The 17,642-nt window shown below is 63.1% G+C and overlaps 2 protein-coding genes across 23 annotated transcripts in view; both read right to left on the bottom strand.

The window, feature by feature from the left end:
- Positions 1-357: 357 nt before the first annotated feature.
- Positions 358-10,013, bottom strand: NSMF (NMDA receptor synaptonuclear signaling and neuronal migration factor). 12 transcript variants are annotated; one of them, XM_023243136.2, is made up of 16 exons: positions 9,792-10,013; positions 9,288-9,349; positions 8,086-8,592; positions 6,826-6,901; positions 5,937-5,942; positions 5,547-5,639; positions 4,553-4,605; positions 3,678-3,767; positions 3,055-3,179; positions 2,758-2,841; positions 2,639-2,672; positions 2,465-2,535; positions 2,240-2,329; positions 1,946-2,048; positions 1,641-1,716; positions 358-1,552 (listed from the first exon to the last, which is right to left on the bottom strand). In XM_023243136.2, exons 1-15 carry the CDS (start codon positions 9,860-9,862, stop codon positions 1,667-1,669), a joined length of 1,515 nt encoding a protein of 504 aa, XP_023098904.1. In that variant the 5' UTR covers positions 9,863-10,013; the 3' UTR covers positions 358-1,552; positions 1,641-1,666. The 12 variants fall into 12 exon arrangements, with proteins under 12 accessions (XP_023098904.1, XP_023098896.1, XP_023098898.1 ...); XM_023243128.2 differs by having other exon boundaries at positions 2,240-2,319; XM_023243130.2 differs by having other exon boundaries at positions 2,240-2,319; positions 5,547-5,615.
- Positions 10,014-10,708: 695 nt separating this feature from the next.
- PNPLA7 (patatin like phospholipase domain containing 7) overlaps positions 10,709-17,642 on the bottom strand; it is a 64,733-nt gene continuing 57,799 nt past the window's right edge. For 6 of the 11 annotated variants that reach the window (XM_045043388.1, XM_045043391.1, XM_045043392.1 and 3 more), the window contains 10 exons: positions 17,218-17,374; positions 14,732-14,848; positions 14,484-14,553; positions 13,566-13,682; positions 12,881-13,029; positions 12,297-12,449; positions 12,069-12,179; positions 11,626-11,710; positions 11,316-11,419; positions 10,709-11,144 (listed from right to left, as the gene is read on the bottom strand). In XM_045043388.1, coding sequence (XP_044899323.1) covers positions 11,034-11,144; positions 11,316-11,419; positions 11,626-11,710; positions 12,069-12,179; positions 12,297-12,449; positions 12,881-13,029; positions 13,566-13,682; positions 14,484-14,553; positions 14,732-14,848; positions 17,218-17,374 — 1,174 coding nt within the window. In that variant the 3' untranslated portion in view covers positions 10,709-11,033. The other 5 variants (XM_045043390.1, XR_006589020.1, XR_006589021.1 and 2 more) reach the window with 5 other exon arrangements.

Here is a 17,642-nt window from a genome sequence, read left to right as displayed (position 1 = left end):
GGGATGGGTGGCCCTCCGCCCAGTGCCTGGGGGTAGTGACAGAGGAGGCAGGGCACAGGAGTGTCTCTGTTTGCACCTCCTGATCCTTCTCAAACCTTTTCCAGGAGCACAGCGCCTGCCCCCCCAGCGGCCATCTCAAGAACCTGCTTTTCTCCATTCTCCCCCTCCTCTGGCTGCCAGACCCTCTTCTGGAGTGTGCCCTTGGCAAGGAGGTCTAGCGGCCCCACCCAGCCCTGTCAGTCCAGGCAGAGGTGTGCGGGCAGCCACCACAGCAGCAACCTTGGACCAGCAGACCCAGAAGCTCCTGGGCCCAGGGAGGTAAGGGACAGGGCTGACAGAGGAGACCCAGGCGGTGGCCGCAGCAGAGGGTCAGGTTTAATGGTCACTCTAAGGGATATCGTACATCATTCAGAGCCCAGCACATGCCCTTGCCCCCTCCCTTAGCTGAGGGCACAGCCAGGTGTCCTCAGACCCAGGCTCTGCAAAGGGGTCCTGCCCCTGAGCCCCAGCTATATACAAGAGCCGGCCCCACTGGGCCCCAGCAAGGCCACAGCCCAGAGTCCACCGTCTGCTCAGCGCTGCTGCGGGGTCCAGGCACCCACTGCAGTGTGCGGCGGGGTTCTCACCCAGCGGGGCCCAGCCCCACTTGCCCCTGCCAAACCCTTTGTGCTGGGAGAAGCCTCCAGACCAAGGTTGGCAAAAGCTGAACGCACCGCGGCATCAGAGGGCCAGGCGGGTGCTGGAGGACGGGGAGCAGGCAGGGCCCGGCTCAACCCAGAGCCTCCTGAGAGAAGGGAGGTGTGTCACCTCCCCCCTGCCCCGCGGCTTCCCAGGCACCCCTGCTAGGCCAGTACGGCTGAGGTCAGAGTAAGCAGTGGGTGGCAAGAGGGAACAAGCAAAGACCATCAGGGACTCGGCCAAGGCCGGAGCCGGGCCGGGCAGCCAGGCGACACCGCCCCCACGGACGGGCCACCCTGGTGCTGGTGATCAAATACGGCAGGGCTGGGGGGCCGGGGGCAGACAAGGTCCTGAACATACACTGGGCTAGGTTGTCTACACCGTAAATGGTAACATAGCACTTAACTATTCAACTAGTAATGCTGCTTCCCTTTGAATTGTTTTGGGGGTGTGAAAATTGCACTTATTTCTATGAACCCGCTAAGACGAGCCACCCCAGTGCTGCACCCTCTGCACGAGGCCTAGGCCCTGTCAGCGCCTGGCCGCTGAGCAACCCCTGGCCACATGGGGTGAGGCTCGTCCCGGGGCCCCGGGGGCTGTGACCTCTGGCCTGTGGTGCAGTGAGGACCAGACCCGTGGGTGGGAACCTGAGCGACATCTGAGGGTGCCCTGAAGCGGCTGTGAAGACTGGGACCGCGTGGTCCTGGGCGGCCCACAGCACGTGGCCCAGCCCCAGCCACCGGTCCAAGGAAGCAGCCAGGCGGTGACCGTGGCCCTCACAGGACATCCTCAAAGTCCAGCAGCTTCGAGTGCTGGCGGCTCTTCCACAGGCGGTACAGCCGGAAGTCAAAGTAGGTCTCTATCATCTGCTTCCCTGGGGCCAAAGGAGAGGGTGGCTAGGCCTCAGGCCTCTACCTCCTGGACCCCGCCCCTCAGGCCGGGAGCCAGCCTGCGAAACTCACCTTGGGCCGACAGCTCCAGGGGGGACTCAAAGGTGACCCTGTAAGGGGTCATGAGGGTCCTGAGGTTCTGGAACAGCTGAAAGAGCGGGGCAGGGCCATGAGTTCAGGGTCGGGGAAGGGGGGTGGTGAACGGTGTTGGGGGGAAGCAGGAATTCTCTACCACTGACAGGGGCTCATGCATAGGTGGTTCTGGGGGGTTAAGGAAGAGAGAAAGGGAACAGAAGAAAAAGTGGGAGGTTCTGTCAAGTCTTTTACTGGATCTGGCGTCTCCAGAAAACTGGAGCAGGGCTTGGGGGTTCCTGTACCTTCTCCCCATTCGGGTTTCCCAGAATGTAGCAGCCCATGATGTGGACGACGTTCGGCTCTGGGTTCACTTTGCTCATCAGGCGGCTCAAGCGCTTCCAGAAGCTGGTGGGGGAGGGGTGGGTCACAAGTGGTCTCCAGCCCAGGCCCCCAGGTGCAAGGAGGGGCAGGCCAGAGGCCAGGGCAGGGCTCCAGAGAGGGAGCATCACAGGGAGGGTCTGTGGGGATGGGCTGTGTGGGTGGACGTTGCCTCCAGCCCCTCTGCCCAGCCCCCGCGTGCAGCCCTGCCCACTCACTGGATCATGTCCTCCTCCTTCTCTACTTTGGCAAAGGTGGCCACCTTGTTCTTGAGCAGGTACAGGTGTCCTGGGCCACCCTGTAAGAAACTGCAATTGGCCGCGTGGGGCATACACAGGGCGTCCATCCACCGTCCCCATACATGCACGCACTCACACACGTCTGCACGAAGCGTGCATTCTCAATACCCCCCACCCCCACGGCAGAAAGGGACTGAGTCCTACCTGGCAGAAAATCAGCATCTTCCAGATCTTGGCCCCTTTGTGATAGATGTTCAGCTTTTTCTCTATTTCCTCTATGGAGGGAGGAGTGTGAGCACGGCCCTCCAAAGCCCCCCACGGCCCATAGGTAAGCCCCCAGACCCAGGATCAGAAGACAGGGGATTGGAGGACACATACCCAGGATGTCCTCAAAAGTCGCATGCTCGTGGTCCTGAAACAGACACGGGCCACACTCTCAGAGTCCCTCTTGGGCAGCAGTCCAACCCAGAACCAGGGGCCGGGGGAGGGTCACTCACATAGAGGATGGGGATGATGGACGGGTCATCTCTGCGGATGATAGTCGGGATGTACTCGGCTTTGGGCACCTTGGAGGAGATGAGCTGGAGACAGCACGGGGAGCTGCTCAGGGCCCAGCCACCTTGGAGCCAACGGGCAGTGGGAGGCCCCATGAGGTTGTCCCCCACTGCTAGGCAGCCTGTAGTGGCCGCATCATCTCCAGGCAGAGCCATTGGGCTCCTGGAGGAAAAGGGACCTCCCCCCTCCAGCCCAGGACAGGCTGGAATAGGAATAGCATAAAGACGGCCCGACCTCACCATGACCTTGGGGGGCACAAAGCCCTCTGTGTCACAGGCCACCGCCTCCAAGCCCTTCTCGGTCTCCCAGTCCAGATCCTCAAAGGCCTCGCCCAGGGTGCAGTGTGAGCTCTGCAGGTCACTACCTGAGGGGCAGGATGGGTCACCAGGACTGTGGACCACCTCCAGCCCCAGCCGTGGTCCACAGACACGGGTGGCAGACAGAACCCGCGATAAATGGTCCTGGAGGGCCCTCCAGGCCGGCGAGAAACCCAGGGTGGGTGACAGAGACCAACACTGGCCACCACCAGCCTGGCGAGACTGGCCGCTGCCACCAGAGCTGCTGCGCTGTTGACCTCCGTGCAAGGGTCAGCTCCAGCCAGGGCACTGCAGCGTCTCAGACCTCTAGAGTCGGTGAAGCACACACGCGCCCCCGCCCAGCACTGCCGTAGCCGTTAGTTAACCCTGCCCACGAGGTCGGAGGTGCCAGGCGCCCCCGCCTCACAGATGGGTAAACTGAGGCTCAGAGAGCATAAGCGCGGAAGCCTAGCTGCCCGGGCAGGAGGCCCGCCCTGCGGAGCGTGGGGACTGGGGGACTAGGGGAACCTCTGAGGCAGGTGGGCCGGCCTGCGCCGGGCACCTACTGTCTCGGGAGTCGTGGGAAGTGTCGGCTTTCATGGGGGTGGGGTCGCTCCAGGACCGGCTGAAGCTCCGCTCGCGCCGCTCGGCGAACGCTGCAGTGAGAGCAAAGCCGCGTCAGCGGGCGGGGGGCGGGGGCGGGAGGGGCACAGCCTGAGGGGACTCCAGACACAAGGGACTGCAGACTTGGGAAAGCCAGGGGGAGAGTCCTCGAGCTCCTGACGGCGGGGAGGTCGGAGGACATCAGTTGGGCCACCCGGGACCGAGTCAGGTGGGGCAGGACTAGGGGGTGGCGCCTAATGACGCCAATTGGGGCGAGGGGACGAGAGTGGCGTGTGGGACCTGGGGCGGGGCGGGGCCAGAGCCAGAGGTTCTGAGGCGGGGTTAGGGGCGGAGCCTGGGCAAAGCCATCGGTTCCGCTGGGAGGGGGGGTGGGGGGCGGAGCTGGAGCCAAGTGTTCTGGGGTGGAGGTGGGGGCGGAGCCTGGGCGAGGCCAGAACCAGAGGTTCTGAGCCGGGGGCTAGGGGCGGGGCCTGAGCCAGGTGTTCTGGGGGGAGGGGCTGGGGGCGGAGCCTGGGGCGGGGCGAACGGTTCTGGGGCGAGGTCTGAGCCAGGAAGGGGGCTAGGGGCAGAGCCAGGCGTTCTGAGGTGGGGTTGCGTGCTGGACCTGAGGCGGAGCCTGAGTCAGGGAGTCCGCAGCAGGACTAGGGGCGGGGCCAGAGTCAAGGGTTTCTTGGCGGGCCTGGGGCGGTAGGAAGAAGGCCGTGGGGTTGGAATGGGGATCTGGGAACTTGGGTCTTTCCGGTGCAGCGAGCAGCCTGCGAAGCCCCAGCCGGCCAAGAGCAGCGCCACCCCCTCGCCCTCCCGCCCAGGGTCTTACTCTGGGCCTTCACCCTCCGGCTGCCGACCATGCGCAGGTGTTTGCGGAAGTTCCTGGGGAAGAAACACCGGTGGCTGGTGAGGACCGCGAAAGGGGGGTGGGAGGCGGACGGATCCCCCATGCTTCCTGCTCGCCACTCTTCCCCCAGCAGCCGGACCTGACATGGCCTGCCTTCGCCCTTTTAGGTGATAAATGCCCTCCTGGCGCCCCTACGCTCTCCCACTCACCCACCGTCCACCCAGTCCCTCTCCTGCTGACACCTTTCCAGGGCTCCCCTTTGCTGCCAGGACAAAGGCACAATGATCACGCCTTCTCTTGCGGTCACCCCCCTCTTCCCCGTCCCCGTTCCCCCCCCCCCCCCCATGCAGGACCACTCCCTTGGTGGCTCCCCAGCATTCAGGCACCCACCTCCACTGCCCACCGTTAACTCCCTCTTTGGGCCCAGGCATACTCTGGACCCCATCAGCCCCCCCTCTTCCAGGTGGTCAAGGGCTCCTGCTTCCTGTGCTCTCGGGCCAGGGAAGCGCAACTGTCCGCACCGACCCCAGGTAGGTTTGGGGCCTGCAGACACTCCCTCCCCTGCCCTTCTGTCCCTGGGCCACCTCAGAGACAGGTCTTTGCCCCCAAATCTGTGCCCCGCCAGGGTCCAGTGTCCAAGATGGACAAGGTTTCTGGTCACGTCTCTGAGGTGGGGCATGGGGAGCGTAAGCTTTGCTGCTGACCCCACAGCTCTGGGGTTCAAGGGCCAGAAAGAGACACGGGTAGGCTAGCTGGCTGCAGTTCAACTGGCAACGTACCCCCAAAACACACCAAAACACAGGCCTGGGGGGCCCAGGTCACATGACCTCTCCTGCCTGCAGCGTCCCCAGAGCAGGGCCAGGCCAGTGGTCGCCACCGCCCTTCCCCCATCAGGTCTGCGAGGGCCCAGTGGGCCCAGGCCAGACCAGCACAGACAAGAGACGGACTCTGGTGGCGAGTGGCTGGCAGGCCCTACCTCTGGATTACAGACGCGGAATCATTCTCCCGTTTCCGGCGCTTCCTCTCCGCGTAGCCCCTGAACACCCTGGGAAACCACCACGAGTCAGCACTGCCCTTGGCCGCAGGTAGGTAGGAGGGACCGAGACGTGGGGACAGAAGCGTGAGCACAGGGCCTGGAGGGGCATCCAGAGCGCAGGGCCGGGCAGAAGGGTCCTGGCCTGCCTCACCCTGTCCTCGGCCCGGCTCTTGGCAGGCCCTGCTGTGGCCTTGGTGCTGGGACACAGCACTCCCTCACAGTCAAGGCCCAGGTCCCTGGCCTGTCCAAACCTATTTGGGGGTGGGGGGTGGGGGGTCCCCCAGGGACAACCACCATGCCCTTAGGCTCAGGGTCCCGCAGAGTACTTACGAGATGCTGGAGGTGCGGCGGGAAGGGGCAGCGTAAGAAAGAAGACATAGTAAGCCACGACCCCCTCAGCTTGTAAATTCCCAGTCGTTTCCCTTCTTGTCATGGACTCCAGGGGTCCCTCACAGGCACTCCAGACACTAGCAAGGCACTAGCAGTGCTGTGGTAAGCCCATGAAAGGGCAGTGGACACTGAGGTCACTGGCCCGTGCCACCAAGTGCTGTGACGTGGTTAGGCTTGCACAGAGGCCTGTTTCTGCTGGGCCTGGGCCTGGCAGCAAAGATGGCAGTCCCCAGCCAGCCTGAGGGCAGGGGTGGGTTCCCCAGGGTAGCACGAGGGGCGGGAGCTTCCTCAGTGTGGGGGACACTGCAGCAAAGGGTGCCTCCCGGGAAGGAACGCTATATCAGAAAACAAACCCAGATATGTGTCACAGGTAGAGAAGAGCAGGCCCCTGCAGGGGACTCCTGACTTGTGATCCCTTGAGGCTCATACAGAATACGCAAGTAAGCTGCTGTTTGGGAAGCTGAGATGGGGCCGTGGCCTGGAGGAACCGCCCGAGTGGTGACTACATCAGCCTCAGCCCTGGGCCAGGTCCGCAGAGAACCATGAGGGACAGGGAGGGCTAGGAGATAGAGGGCAGGGCAGTGGGCAAGGGAGGAGTGGGAAGGGAGGGGGCATGGGAGGGGGCAGTGGAGGGTGGCAGTGGGGGGGAAGAGCGGCCAGCGCTGCCTTCCTTGAGACTGATGTCACATCTGGCAGACCTGGTGGGACATGGGCATGTGGGGTCGCTCAGAAATAGCCACCCAGGTGGGCCCAGAGGGCAGGAGAGGGTCTGGCGGTAGTTCCTGAGCACCACCCCTCACAGCGGGCACGTATCAGGTACACAACTCACGCTTGCATAGTTGTGGTTGCTGTCTGGAAGCTGAAGAGGTTTTCCTTGGGGAACCAGGTACGGATGGGGACGTCATCTGGAAGACAAAAGAAGTGGCTAGGGTGGCCTGGGAGTTCCTAAAGCCTCTACCCCCTTCTGCCAGGGAAGGCAATGCTTCTGCCAAAGCCAGTGGAGGAAAGGCACCAGGGTCCCCTAACCCTCTCCCAGGTGGGCGGAGGCTGGCACAGGCCGTAAGGCAACATGTGCCCGCTTAGCTGTTCAAGCCAAGACAGCTCAGCGGCTTCGTGACAGTTTGTCTTTGCTTAGCTCTCCCTTTGGCGGCCTACAGTTGAAGAGCGGTCCTTTGAAAGCACAGCCTGTGTCCAGGGTGCCCAGAGAAAAGGGTTCACTTTGTTCCCCTTCGGAGAGAAGCAGGGCAGGGACAATGGTTGCAGCCTCCCTTTGTCTGCATCCTGCACACTCCACTCCCTTGGACCCTGCCAGGAGAGTGAGGCGGAGCCCTCAGGCAGCATGGAGATGGTCTTGCTGAGGGCTGCCCCCTCCAGCTCCTAGACAAGGTGGATGAAAGTTTGCTCTACCCCCCTGAGAGTTGCCCTGACCCCCCCACCCCAGCCCCTGAGCTGGTTCATCAGAGGAGTGTGAGGTCATGGAGCTGAACTGCCCACATCTCAGGCCGGTGCCCTGACGCCCAAGCAGGTTGTTGACTTGGAAGCCCAGGGGGTGTCCTGGGACGATGTGGGTGCTCAGCTAGTAAGGACTCTGCTTTTTAGGAAGTGCCCTCAGATTCAAGAGGCATGGGGCTGCTCAAGTGTCCCAGAGAGGCCTCTTCTAGACATAGTAGGCCTTCAGGGCTCACCAGCCACCCACACAGCTCAACAATCCTTGGGAGGCTCCCAATGGCTGGCCAGGCCCCAGATAGATATGTGCTTCCTGGGGTGAATGAGAACTCCACTTGCTGGGACCCAGGGCAGGGACTATTTCCCAGGATTTCCCAAAGGCAGACCCATCTTCTAATTAAGCCATGTTTTCTGCCTGCTCAATCTTTAAGATTCTCCTGCCCCCCGCCCCCCTCCTCCGGGAAGCACTCCTTGATTGATTTGGTGCTGGCAGGGCCAAAACCAACTACGAGGGCTGACATGTGGCGTGGGAGATAGCAGCAGGAGGCTACCTGCATGCCACGACCTGGGCACCCTCCACCTGTCCAAGGCTCAGCTTACCACCCTGCCCCACAGCCTGCCCATTCCTCAACGAGCCCCTCACCAGACACACGATCGACACTGTACATCCTCTCCAGCTTCTTGCGGCGGCTGGTGGCCTCAGGCAGAGGTGGCTGGTCCAGCGCAAAGGCCCGAGGGGAAGGGCTGGGACCAGGGGCCAGCTGGGCGCACCCGGGACATTCCTTGGAGCCCTGGCGGCTGCCTGCCCAGCTCTGGCAGGGCCTGCTGACGTCCTCGCGGCTGCCCCCTGGGCTGGCACGCAGGGGCTGGCTGTGGTGGTGGGGGTGCCGCTCCCGCTGCCGCCGCCCCTTCACCACAGCCAGCTCGATGGCCTCGGCCTCGGGACTGGGCAGCAGGGCAGGCTCCCCGGAGATGGTGTACACGCGGGGCTGGGGGCCCTCAGCGGTCGGTTTTCCACCGATGACCTCCTCTGAGAGACTGCCGTCATAGCGGCCGTTGGAGACGAGGGAGAGGCGGCGCTTGTTCTGGGGGGCTGGCTGCATCTCGGGGGACCCGTCGTGGCCAGAGTAGGCATCAGCCAGCAGGTGGTCTGGGAGAGAGGCAGCAGGTGAACTGAAGCCCTCCTGGCCCTGCCCCCCCTTCTCCTGGTGCCGTGAGGGCAAAGAACACCCAGCGAATGCCTGGCTCAGATGGCCGGGGGGGGGGGGGCGGGCAGAGGCTACCCCCCCAGCCCCGGTGACCACATCCTAAGCCCCTGGTATCTCCAGAAAAGGTGTTTGCAAGCTGCGCACTCCTCTTAGAGGCTCCCACCCTCCTCCTACCTGGGCCCTGAGCTCTGGGTGTGCGTGCGTGGGGGCGACAGGCTAGACTACCTGTGGGTGACGGTGGGGGGTGGACAGGAATAAACAGGCCACCTCCCAGCCTGCCACTGCACTCGTGTGCCCAGTGCCAATTTCTCCCCTCCCCCCCACCAGCTGGCCCCCAGAGACAGCGGTGCCAGCCCTGGGGGTGCCAGGAGGCCTGTTGCCATGCCAACGGCCCAGGCTGGGTGGGTGCCATGGTGATGAGTGACTCCAAGCTCCTTCTGGGGCTCTGGGCCAGGGAGGGCAGGGGGCGTGAGGAAGCCAGCCCAGCAGAGCAGCTGCTGCCCGCTCACACCCCACAGTCTCCACAGCCTGCGGGCCGGGCCTGGGCTGCTGGAGCAGGGGACAGCATCCCTAGGTCGTGGGGGTGCGGTGGGGCTGCGAACCGACCCCGCCCCGGTACCTCTTCGAATGCCCATACCTGCACCGTTCCGATTCTCAGGGTGACTCTGGGACAGGTACTCGCCAAATGCTCGGGCTGCTCTGAAGGGTGGACAGCGGGGTGCGCTGTCAGTGCACACAGACCACTCTGGACTCTGCTCAGATGGGAGCCTGGGGTCCCCACCCCCACCCAGACCTTGGGCACCGGTAAGGGAGGGGCCGGGGTCACCCATGGCAGACAGTGCCCTCCCACCCCAGAAAGCCCAGGGCTAGCAGGTCGCAGTTCCGGGGGCCTTGGGTCCCAGTGCAACGTGGCCGGGGCCCTGGCCTGCTTTCTGTCCAGCCCCTGTCACTCTGTGTGTATTGGGGGGGGGGGGGCGGGGGGGTCGTGAGGTCGGGCATCTCAGCCGCAGCTGTCTCCGGGAGGGGAGCCGCACAAGGTGGGGGTGGGAGCGGGGGAGGGAGACTCGGCGAGAAGCCCGGCCACGGGGGAGGGGGCCGGGGGCGGGCGCTGAGCCCCGGCGGCCGGCCCCGCCGCACTCACCGCACTTTGGCCGCCACCGAGGACATGGCCTCGCTCCTCAGCGCCCTCCTCCGGGAGGCGGCGGCGCCCATGGTCGCGGCGGCGGCGGCGCATCCCCCGGCCTCAGAGCGCGCCCCGCGCCCGCCGCCTCCGCCGGGGGAGCCGCGCCACGCCGGGACTCGGGCTCGGGCCCCGCATGGCCCGCGCTGGGCCCTCCGCGAGTCCCGCCGCACCGGGAGAGCGCGGCAGGGGCCGGGGGCGGGGGCTCCGCCCACCGCGACGTCACGGACGGGGCGAGGCCAGGGGCTCCGCCCACCGCGACGTCAGGCCTGGGGGCGGCTGCCCGTGACGTCGGGGCCCGGCCGGGTCGTCAGGAGGGGACCGGGGCGGTGGCTCCGCCCACCGTGCCGGGCGAGGGGGCGGGGTTGGGACGGGGTGCGGAGAAACTGAGGCCAGCGGTCACCCGACTGCAAGGTCCTGGGCCCTCGGGTCAGGGTTCTCGGTGCCCCTCACAGGTCTGCACGGGTTGCGGACCCCAAAGTGACAGCGCCAGAGCGCTCTCTCCTTTTCTACAAAAGGACTCCCGGGCGCCGTTTAACGATCTGAGAAAGTGTGGGCGGCGTACAACCTCGGAGCGCGGCTCGTGTACTGCGTGGGAAGACGCCCGCGGGAGAGATCTGGAGGGGGCTCATTCTTGGTTCGGGGGCACATTGGCTCCACGCCAGACCCTGGGCGCCCTGCCTGCCTGGCTAGTTGCTGCCCTGCAGTCTCAAGCCCCAGCAGAGGGGTGCCTGGGGTCCCTACATGACGACTTCACACCCCACCTGGCCTCGGGGACGCGGCCCTCACGGCAGATCAGTGGTGCAGCCGGAGGCTGCTCTCTGGCTCCGGTCAGGCGCATCGTGCCACGGGGACGTTGGCAAACGGACATGTCCACGCACAAGCAGAGCTACCTTTATTGGCACATCAGGCCCTGATGCTTCAGGGGCTCCAACATCTCTCAGAGGCCTCAAGGAGCCCCTAGGACTGCTGTGTGTGCAGGGGTGCCAGGACCGAGTGCTCCACCAGCAGCTGCCAGTACACAGAAGCCAGAGACCTGCCCCCGCCGCCCCCCCCCCCACCCCAAACACATACAGGTTGGGTCCGGCACAGATGAAGCTGGACCCATGGTGCACAGGGCGCTGGGCCCCAGCCCGGTGGGGAAGAGCCCCCGGGAACTCTAGGAGCCCGGTCTCTGAGAAAGGCCCACAGCAGAGGCAGACTCTAGGGCGCATCAGAGTGAGGGGCTCCACCCATCTTCGTCAGCATGTCAACAGCAGGGCAGTTTGGGGAAGCCAGACTGGGGTACCGATGCCGAAGTGAGGGTTCGTCCTCCTAGAATCAAACCGCACACCGTGCAGGTGGGGGTGAGCCCAAAGGGCCGACCCAGGGCCAGGTCTCTGTGCCTCTGTGCTGCAGGGCAGCAGGGAGCGAGCAGCTGGCCTGCTTGGAGCCCTCGGAGCTGCCTCAGCTGAGGGGCACCACAGGCAGGTCTAGGCAGCTCACCGAGTCGGAGCCCAAGTGGGCCGGGGCGCTCTGGAAGTCAGCATACGTGTCCTTGGAGCCATCTGGCAGCTCCTCCTCATACTCCGTCTGGTAGTCAGACTCGTCTGGGCGGAAGGGAGGGCCGTGTTGGTCCCCTCTCAAGAGCAGGGGCCATGCCATGGTGGCACAAGCCCCTACCTGCCACTCATCAGGTCCGGGGGCTGCTAGAGGGAGCCTGGTGACCAGGGTGGCTTGCTGGGCACACCAAGGGTCAGAAAGAGATGTTGCCACCCCCACCCGAGGCTGTGCATGTCCTGGGCGTCCAACTCACCGTCCACTGTGGCTACTTTGGCAGGCTCAATGCGTGACACAATCTCAGCAAGGTCCGTGAAGGAGGCATTGGGGCAGGTGAGGACCTGGAGGGCCGAGGTGGAAGAGACATCTCTGTGAGCCTCTATGGCCCTAGTTTGCTAAGGTGCCCAAGTTAACCCCTGGAGTTGGGGCAGGGGCACAGAAGATGGGCAGGGGCCTAAGCAAGCCCCCATCCCCTTCAACCGTGAGTACCAGAAGAGTAGAGAGCCAGAGTGGGGCAAAAAGAGGGGATGCTGAGGCAGAGGCCAAGAGTTCACCCCCACGGGGCCACACCCCTGCCCTGTCTTCTGGCCCCTGAGCAGCTAAGGGGGTGTGCCACGGTCCTGCAGAGTGCAGGGAGTTCTGCGCCTCTCGGGCCCACTGAGGCAGGAAGGGAAGGAGGGTGTGAGCTCTGGCACTCACATCACACGCCTTCATCTTGCTCGTTCCCTGCCGGTCCTGTAGCATCTTTTCCAGCACACCACTTCGACCCCAGATGTCAAACACTGTCCGCCCGTGCTGATACCCCACTTCCTGCACACACAGCAAGAGCCCCCACTTCTAAGCTCTCAGAAGTGAGGGCAGGGAGGCTGGGGAGGGGGCAGGCAGACACTGGACCCCGCCGACCCTCCGCACCCCAGCTGCACTCACGCAAATCTCGTTGAACTTGCCAAAGTCCAGAGTACCGTAGCTGTCGATGGGGGGGCGCAGGTACTCACAGTACTCACTGTTCTTCACCATCTCCAGCTGCCGGACGCAGCACACATAGGCCAGGCGTGTCTGGATCTCCGCCATGTTCAACACCTGCTGCCGTCAGAGCACCTGAGCAAGGCTCTGCGGTCCCCACATGGCCCCATGTGGCCACAGCTGCCTGGGTCTTGTGCCCTGACCCTCTCCCTCCCCTCCCCAAGGGGAGACACATCCCTGCTAGGCCTGGGAGGGCAGGTGCCCAGCCAGGGGTCCTGGAGATGTATCCTGACAGCGTGTGGAGCCTCTGGGCCTGTCCCCTTTCCCCAGAGCTGGTCCAGGCAGGATCCTTGGCAAGGACAGTGAGCAAGCTCCGTTGGCCTTGGGGCCTGGAATGCACTACAACCCTCCCCCGCCCATAGGAGGCATTTGGGCAGCAGCACACCGCCCATCTTGGGGCCAGTGGTATGAGAGCATGGAGAGACTTCAAGGGAAGCTACAGAGGAGCACCTGATGACCTGGGCACTGTGCAGAGCTATGCCCCCCACCTTGACTTTTGTGGCCAAGGGGTTCCAGCGCTTCCACAGCAGCCACCACCCAGACAGCGCGTCGCCATAGTTGGTGAGGTCCGTCTCATCCTGGCTGCCCACATCAATGGCAATCACCACCTTTGCCCCCATAGACCTGGCCACATCCGCTGGGGAGAAGACAGCCTTGGTCACCACCCAGGACAGGCACATAGAGCCCCGGGTGGGAACAGGGCTTGGGAGGGACGGGGAGAGAGCCTGCATAGCACTGGGAGCCAGAGGGTCTCCCCTTGGGCCTGTAGAGAGGCAGCCTAGTGCACAGAACTGTCCAACAGGTGACAGGTGTGCCCAGGGGAGGGGCCTCACCCACAACAGACCTGGCACTTTCTGGCTGTTAGTTCTGACTGTGGGCACAGATGGGACATAATTGCTCTCAGCTCCTCTACTTGGCCCTTGTTCTGAGTGCTGCTGAGCCGACAAACAGGGCCATATGCTGGGAGCACACGGTGCCCGAGCTAGTGTGCACAAGGGCGTGCGTCTGTGTGTGTGCCTGGACGTGTTCCCCGGACTCCGGGAGCACCTATAACCCCCCCCCCCCACCGCCTCTGCTCCAGGGAACACTGAGAAAAACGTGCCACTGGCCTTCCCGGGAGTGGAGGGGGCTGAGGCAGGGGTGGGGGCAGCCCCTCCCCACCCACTGCAGCACCTGGGAGGTTGTTGATGTAGCCCCCGTCCATCAGCAGGTGTCCGTCTTTGGGGTCGCAGAGGGGAGGCAGGTAGCCTGACAGAGACATGCTGGCACGCACGTACCTCCACAGGGAGCCTGGGGGAGAGTCGGGGGGCTGGGGGAGAGGTCACCAGGGCCTGTGGCAGGGGAGCTTTGCACTGCCCACGGTGGGTTCCTGCCCTGGACCCTCAGCTCAGAGCCCTGCTAGCGTTTGGGTCCTGAAGTCTGCACGTCTGGCTCTGGCGGATGGCCGCAGGCCTGAAGACAGACACCCCTCCTGTTCTTTCTCCTCCACAAGGGAGGCCAGGCTGGCTCTGCAGTCTTTCCACGTTCCACTGTGTGAGCCACGTCGTCCCACTCACCTCCAGAGAGACACATGCAATCAGCTCACAAACTGCTCTGCCCAGGAAAAGGGCCCTCAGCTGCCACTCATGCATCAGCCTTCTCATGGTCCCCAGCCCAAGCAGTCTACCTCTACCTCCCGATTCGAACTCATAAAAACACATGCCCTGCATGTGCCCTTCATTACACCCCACGGCCCAAGCAGGCCCTTCACCCCACTCCTCTCTGCTCCCAGTTCACAAAATTTCTCCACCTTTCTGTGTCCAGTTTGGACTTCTCAGTGTTTTTAGGCTCTTGGTTATGTCCCTCCCCGTTTCCTTCATGCTCACAGCAGGATCACCTCTGTGTTCAGATCTCCCTGAGTGTCTTGCCTCCTCCAGGTCATCTTGGTGCTTCGTCCAGTTCAAGGAGCTGCCACGCCCTCTACCTGCAACCCGCCCCCCCTGGAGGTGCTCTTTCAATGTCCCTCCCCTGACCACTCTGCCCTGAGTGGGGGGCTGTGCCCTGTGCATGCCTGAGCCCGTATCAAGGGGCACCCAAGGAGGAGGTGCTCACCGTCCGTGTGGACCCGCATAGCAGAGGCTGTGATGTCTGTGGTGATGGTAAAGTAGGGGATCCATAGGTCCTGCAAGGGGGGGGGACAGGACTTAGGACATCCTCCCTGACGGCCAGCTCCCTGACCCTGTAGGCCCAGGGGCTTGAGGGGATGAGGAGGACACCAAGCACCCAGACACAAGTCAGGCTCAGGCTGGCCGTAGGCTCCAGCTGAGGCACCCCAGGGTGGTCCCTGTTTTGGGGGGCACCTCGATCTGCCGGTCCTTGAAGACGCTACAGATGCTGCTATTAAAGCCGGCCCCCGAGAACATGGAGGTGATGGGGTAGGTCAGGTCCAGCACAGTCTTCACCATCGACGTCATGTCCTGAGTGGATGGGGCACACGTGAGACCCCTGCAGAGGACGAGGGGCTCACACCCCGCCCCCACCTGCTGGCGTGGGTGGCAAGGTGATCCCACAGGACCCAGCCAGGAGCCCAAATCCAGAAAAGGGAGCAGGGACACAGCACACGTCTGTGCTTCCTGCAAACAGAACAAGGGTGTCTGGGAAGCGTCCTGAGGAGTCCCCCAGGAGGAGAGAATTCCAGGGCCTGAGCAGCAGGGCCTTGAGGTCCCGTGAGGGTGCCTGCTGACACCTGCTCAGGAGGCCGAGCTGAGGATGAAGCTCCATCCAGGACCCACACTTGCAGGTGAGTGGCAGGGACCGCTACCCCCTGAGGTCCCCAAAGGCAATAACACCCGACCCGTCAAGATTTCTCCAGGAGGGGGAGCCGCCCTGCCCTAGAATGCTCAGGGTTGACCCTCACATTCCAGCATGGCAGGCCCTACAACAGGGTCCCGGAACACAGGGCCCTGTTGAGGGTCCTCTCTGCTGAAGGCCCCCCACCCTCCCTCTCTTGTGGGACTGAAGCTCATCCTTCCCCAGTGAGGACGTGGGCCTCTTAGACCTGCGAGGAGGACACGTGACTGACCAGGCAGCACTGGCCTTGCCCCAAGAATGCCTGGGTTCAAGGTTATCTACCTTCTTAAGAGTCAGGGATAGAGAGGAAAGGTCCTCCCTGCCTCTGTGTGGACAGAAACAGATGGAAAAGCCTAAAACAGAGGCCACACAAGGGGTGGGCCCCCAGGTGAGGGGGAGCTGCCCCCCAGTGTGTTCACACTGAGATGAACAGAGTGGAGACTCTGTTCAAACAGAGGGAACCCGTGTGCTCCTAAAGGAAAGGGACCCAGAAGCACAGGACACCCCAGGGTCCTCCCTGGTTAGCAAGGCCTCACTCCTGAAGAAGCCCCTGCCTAGCACCAGAGAGCCTGCAGAGTCAAGCCTGGCGGCCCCCACAATCACATCCCCTTAGCACGGCAGGAGGCCAAGGGCCCACGCAGACAGGCAGGACAGAGGCCATCCTGGATGGGATCCATTCTGCCCTGCTGTGCAGAGTCCCACAGCCCATTGCTCACTGAGGACGACAGGGGCATCAAGCCCAAAGCTCCCTGGCCAGTCCCACACCTGCACTGGGCCAGCAGAGGTGGGGAAGGGAGGTGTCCTCCTGGCCTGTGAGCAGACCCTCAACTGAGGCTGAAGCACACTGTGCCCACACCCACTGTTCTCAGAGGCCATCCTTAGTGACGAGCTGTGTTTGCTCCTGGACCTCTCCTTGGAGCGGCCCACTGAGGGGTGTCTGAGGTGGCTCATTTCAGGGAAAGAGGGGTCTCTGGAACAGAGTTGGGGCCACATGGATGGGGCAGATAGCCTTCTCTGACACCTTCTGCCATAGAAGATGAACAATTTTCTTTTCTTTTTTAAAAGGAGAACTTGAACACTTTTGACCCCACTCATGGGGCTCTGTAACGCCCCAGGAAAGCAAGTGGAACTGTGACAAGGGCAAACGGCATCTGTACCTTCAGGACAGGGGTGAGTCGGCCTCCCCACCAGGCTCCAGTCTGCCCACGGGAGCTGCTGCAGCGAGCTCGCTTATAGTGCGGGCTTTTTGGCCTGCATTCATCACCCGGCCAGCTATTAGCAATTTTCTCTTATTTTCTATCTTCCTGATGCCCTGGCATGTGGGGTCTTACAGACCTGGGGAGAGGCTGTCCCCTCGCAGGGCTAGCCAATCCTTAGAGACAGCAGAAGCCTCGCCCTCTGGGAGCGTCTCTCCTGCAAACCGAGCGATCCAGAGCCCACACCCCCCGGCCCCCTTTCTATGTCACACTCTCACACCAGGTCAATAATCCTCCGCCTGAATCAACCCAGGCCCAGGCACCAGACAACTGGGGACGGCCCCTACACGGCAAGCCCACTGGAATTATTCCAAAAGCCCATCCGAAGCTGTTTACCCTGCCCTCCCTTGCCTTTCCCACAGAAACCCCCATAAAGGCTCTGGCCTCGGCCTTCCCCTTGCTCCTCTCCGCTGCCTCGCAGGCATGGGTGCTCCCATGTGGTCCTGTAGGGTGGGCAACTACAGGTAACATTAAACTTTTCTTCTGGTGGTGCTGACCTCTCTGTGTTGTCTTCAGTCACCTTTATAAATTAAGACCAGGCACCAACCAGAGCCAAACCTCCCAACACTGATGTCCTTATCTCTTTTGTGCTCCCCATTCCCTCACCATCCTGTAAACCCCAATCTGAGGCCAGAGCCCTGCAGAGTGTGATCAGGGGCCAAAGGTCCCAATGCCCTCCCGCCCTCCACAGCACCACAGGGACCTGGTGCTGAGCTCCAGGGAGGGCAGAGACCCCTCACCTCAGCCCACTGCTTGGCCCGGATCCGTATCTGGCTGTAGTTCCGTTCCTCGGAGTATAGGGCGCCCATGAAGGCCCCGATGGACGTCCCTCCAACCATGTCCACAGGGATGCCACACTCCGTCAGGGCCCGGATGATGCCAACCTGGGCACAGCCTCTACATCAAGCAGGAGCACAGAGCAGAAGTAAGCACTGTTGCCAGGAACAGCACCTGCCGTGTGCTGGCAAAAGGACCCAGAGACAGTCATCCCCATCTACCTCCTCCTCCTCAGTGCCTGCCTCAAAGACATGGCCCCAAAGAGGGGCTGCGGCCATTACCGGGATGTCTCTCAGAGCCTCAGCAGTTGTGAAGCAGACACAACGCAGGCTCTACAACCACCATGATTAGAGTCCCAGGGGCCAAAAGCGGCAAGCAGCCTACGTGT

The sequence above is a fragment of the Felis catus genome, chromosome D4 (assembly GCF_018350175.1).
Source record: "Felis catus isolate Fca126 chromosome D4, F.catus_Fca126_mat1.0, whole genome shotgun sequence".
Taxonomy (NCBI): domain Eukaryota; kingdom Metazoa; phylum Chordata; class Mammalia; order Carnivora; family Felidae; genus Felis; species Felis catus.
Note: the sequence above shows the minus strand (reverse complement) of the source record. Positions and strands in the feature narration are given on the sequence as shown.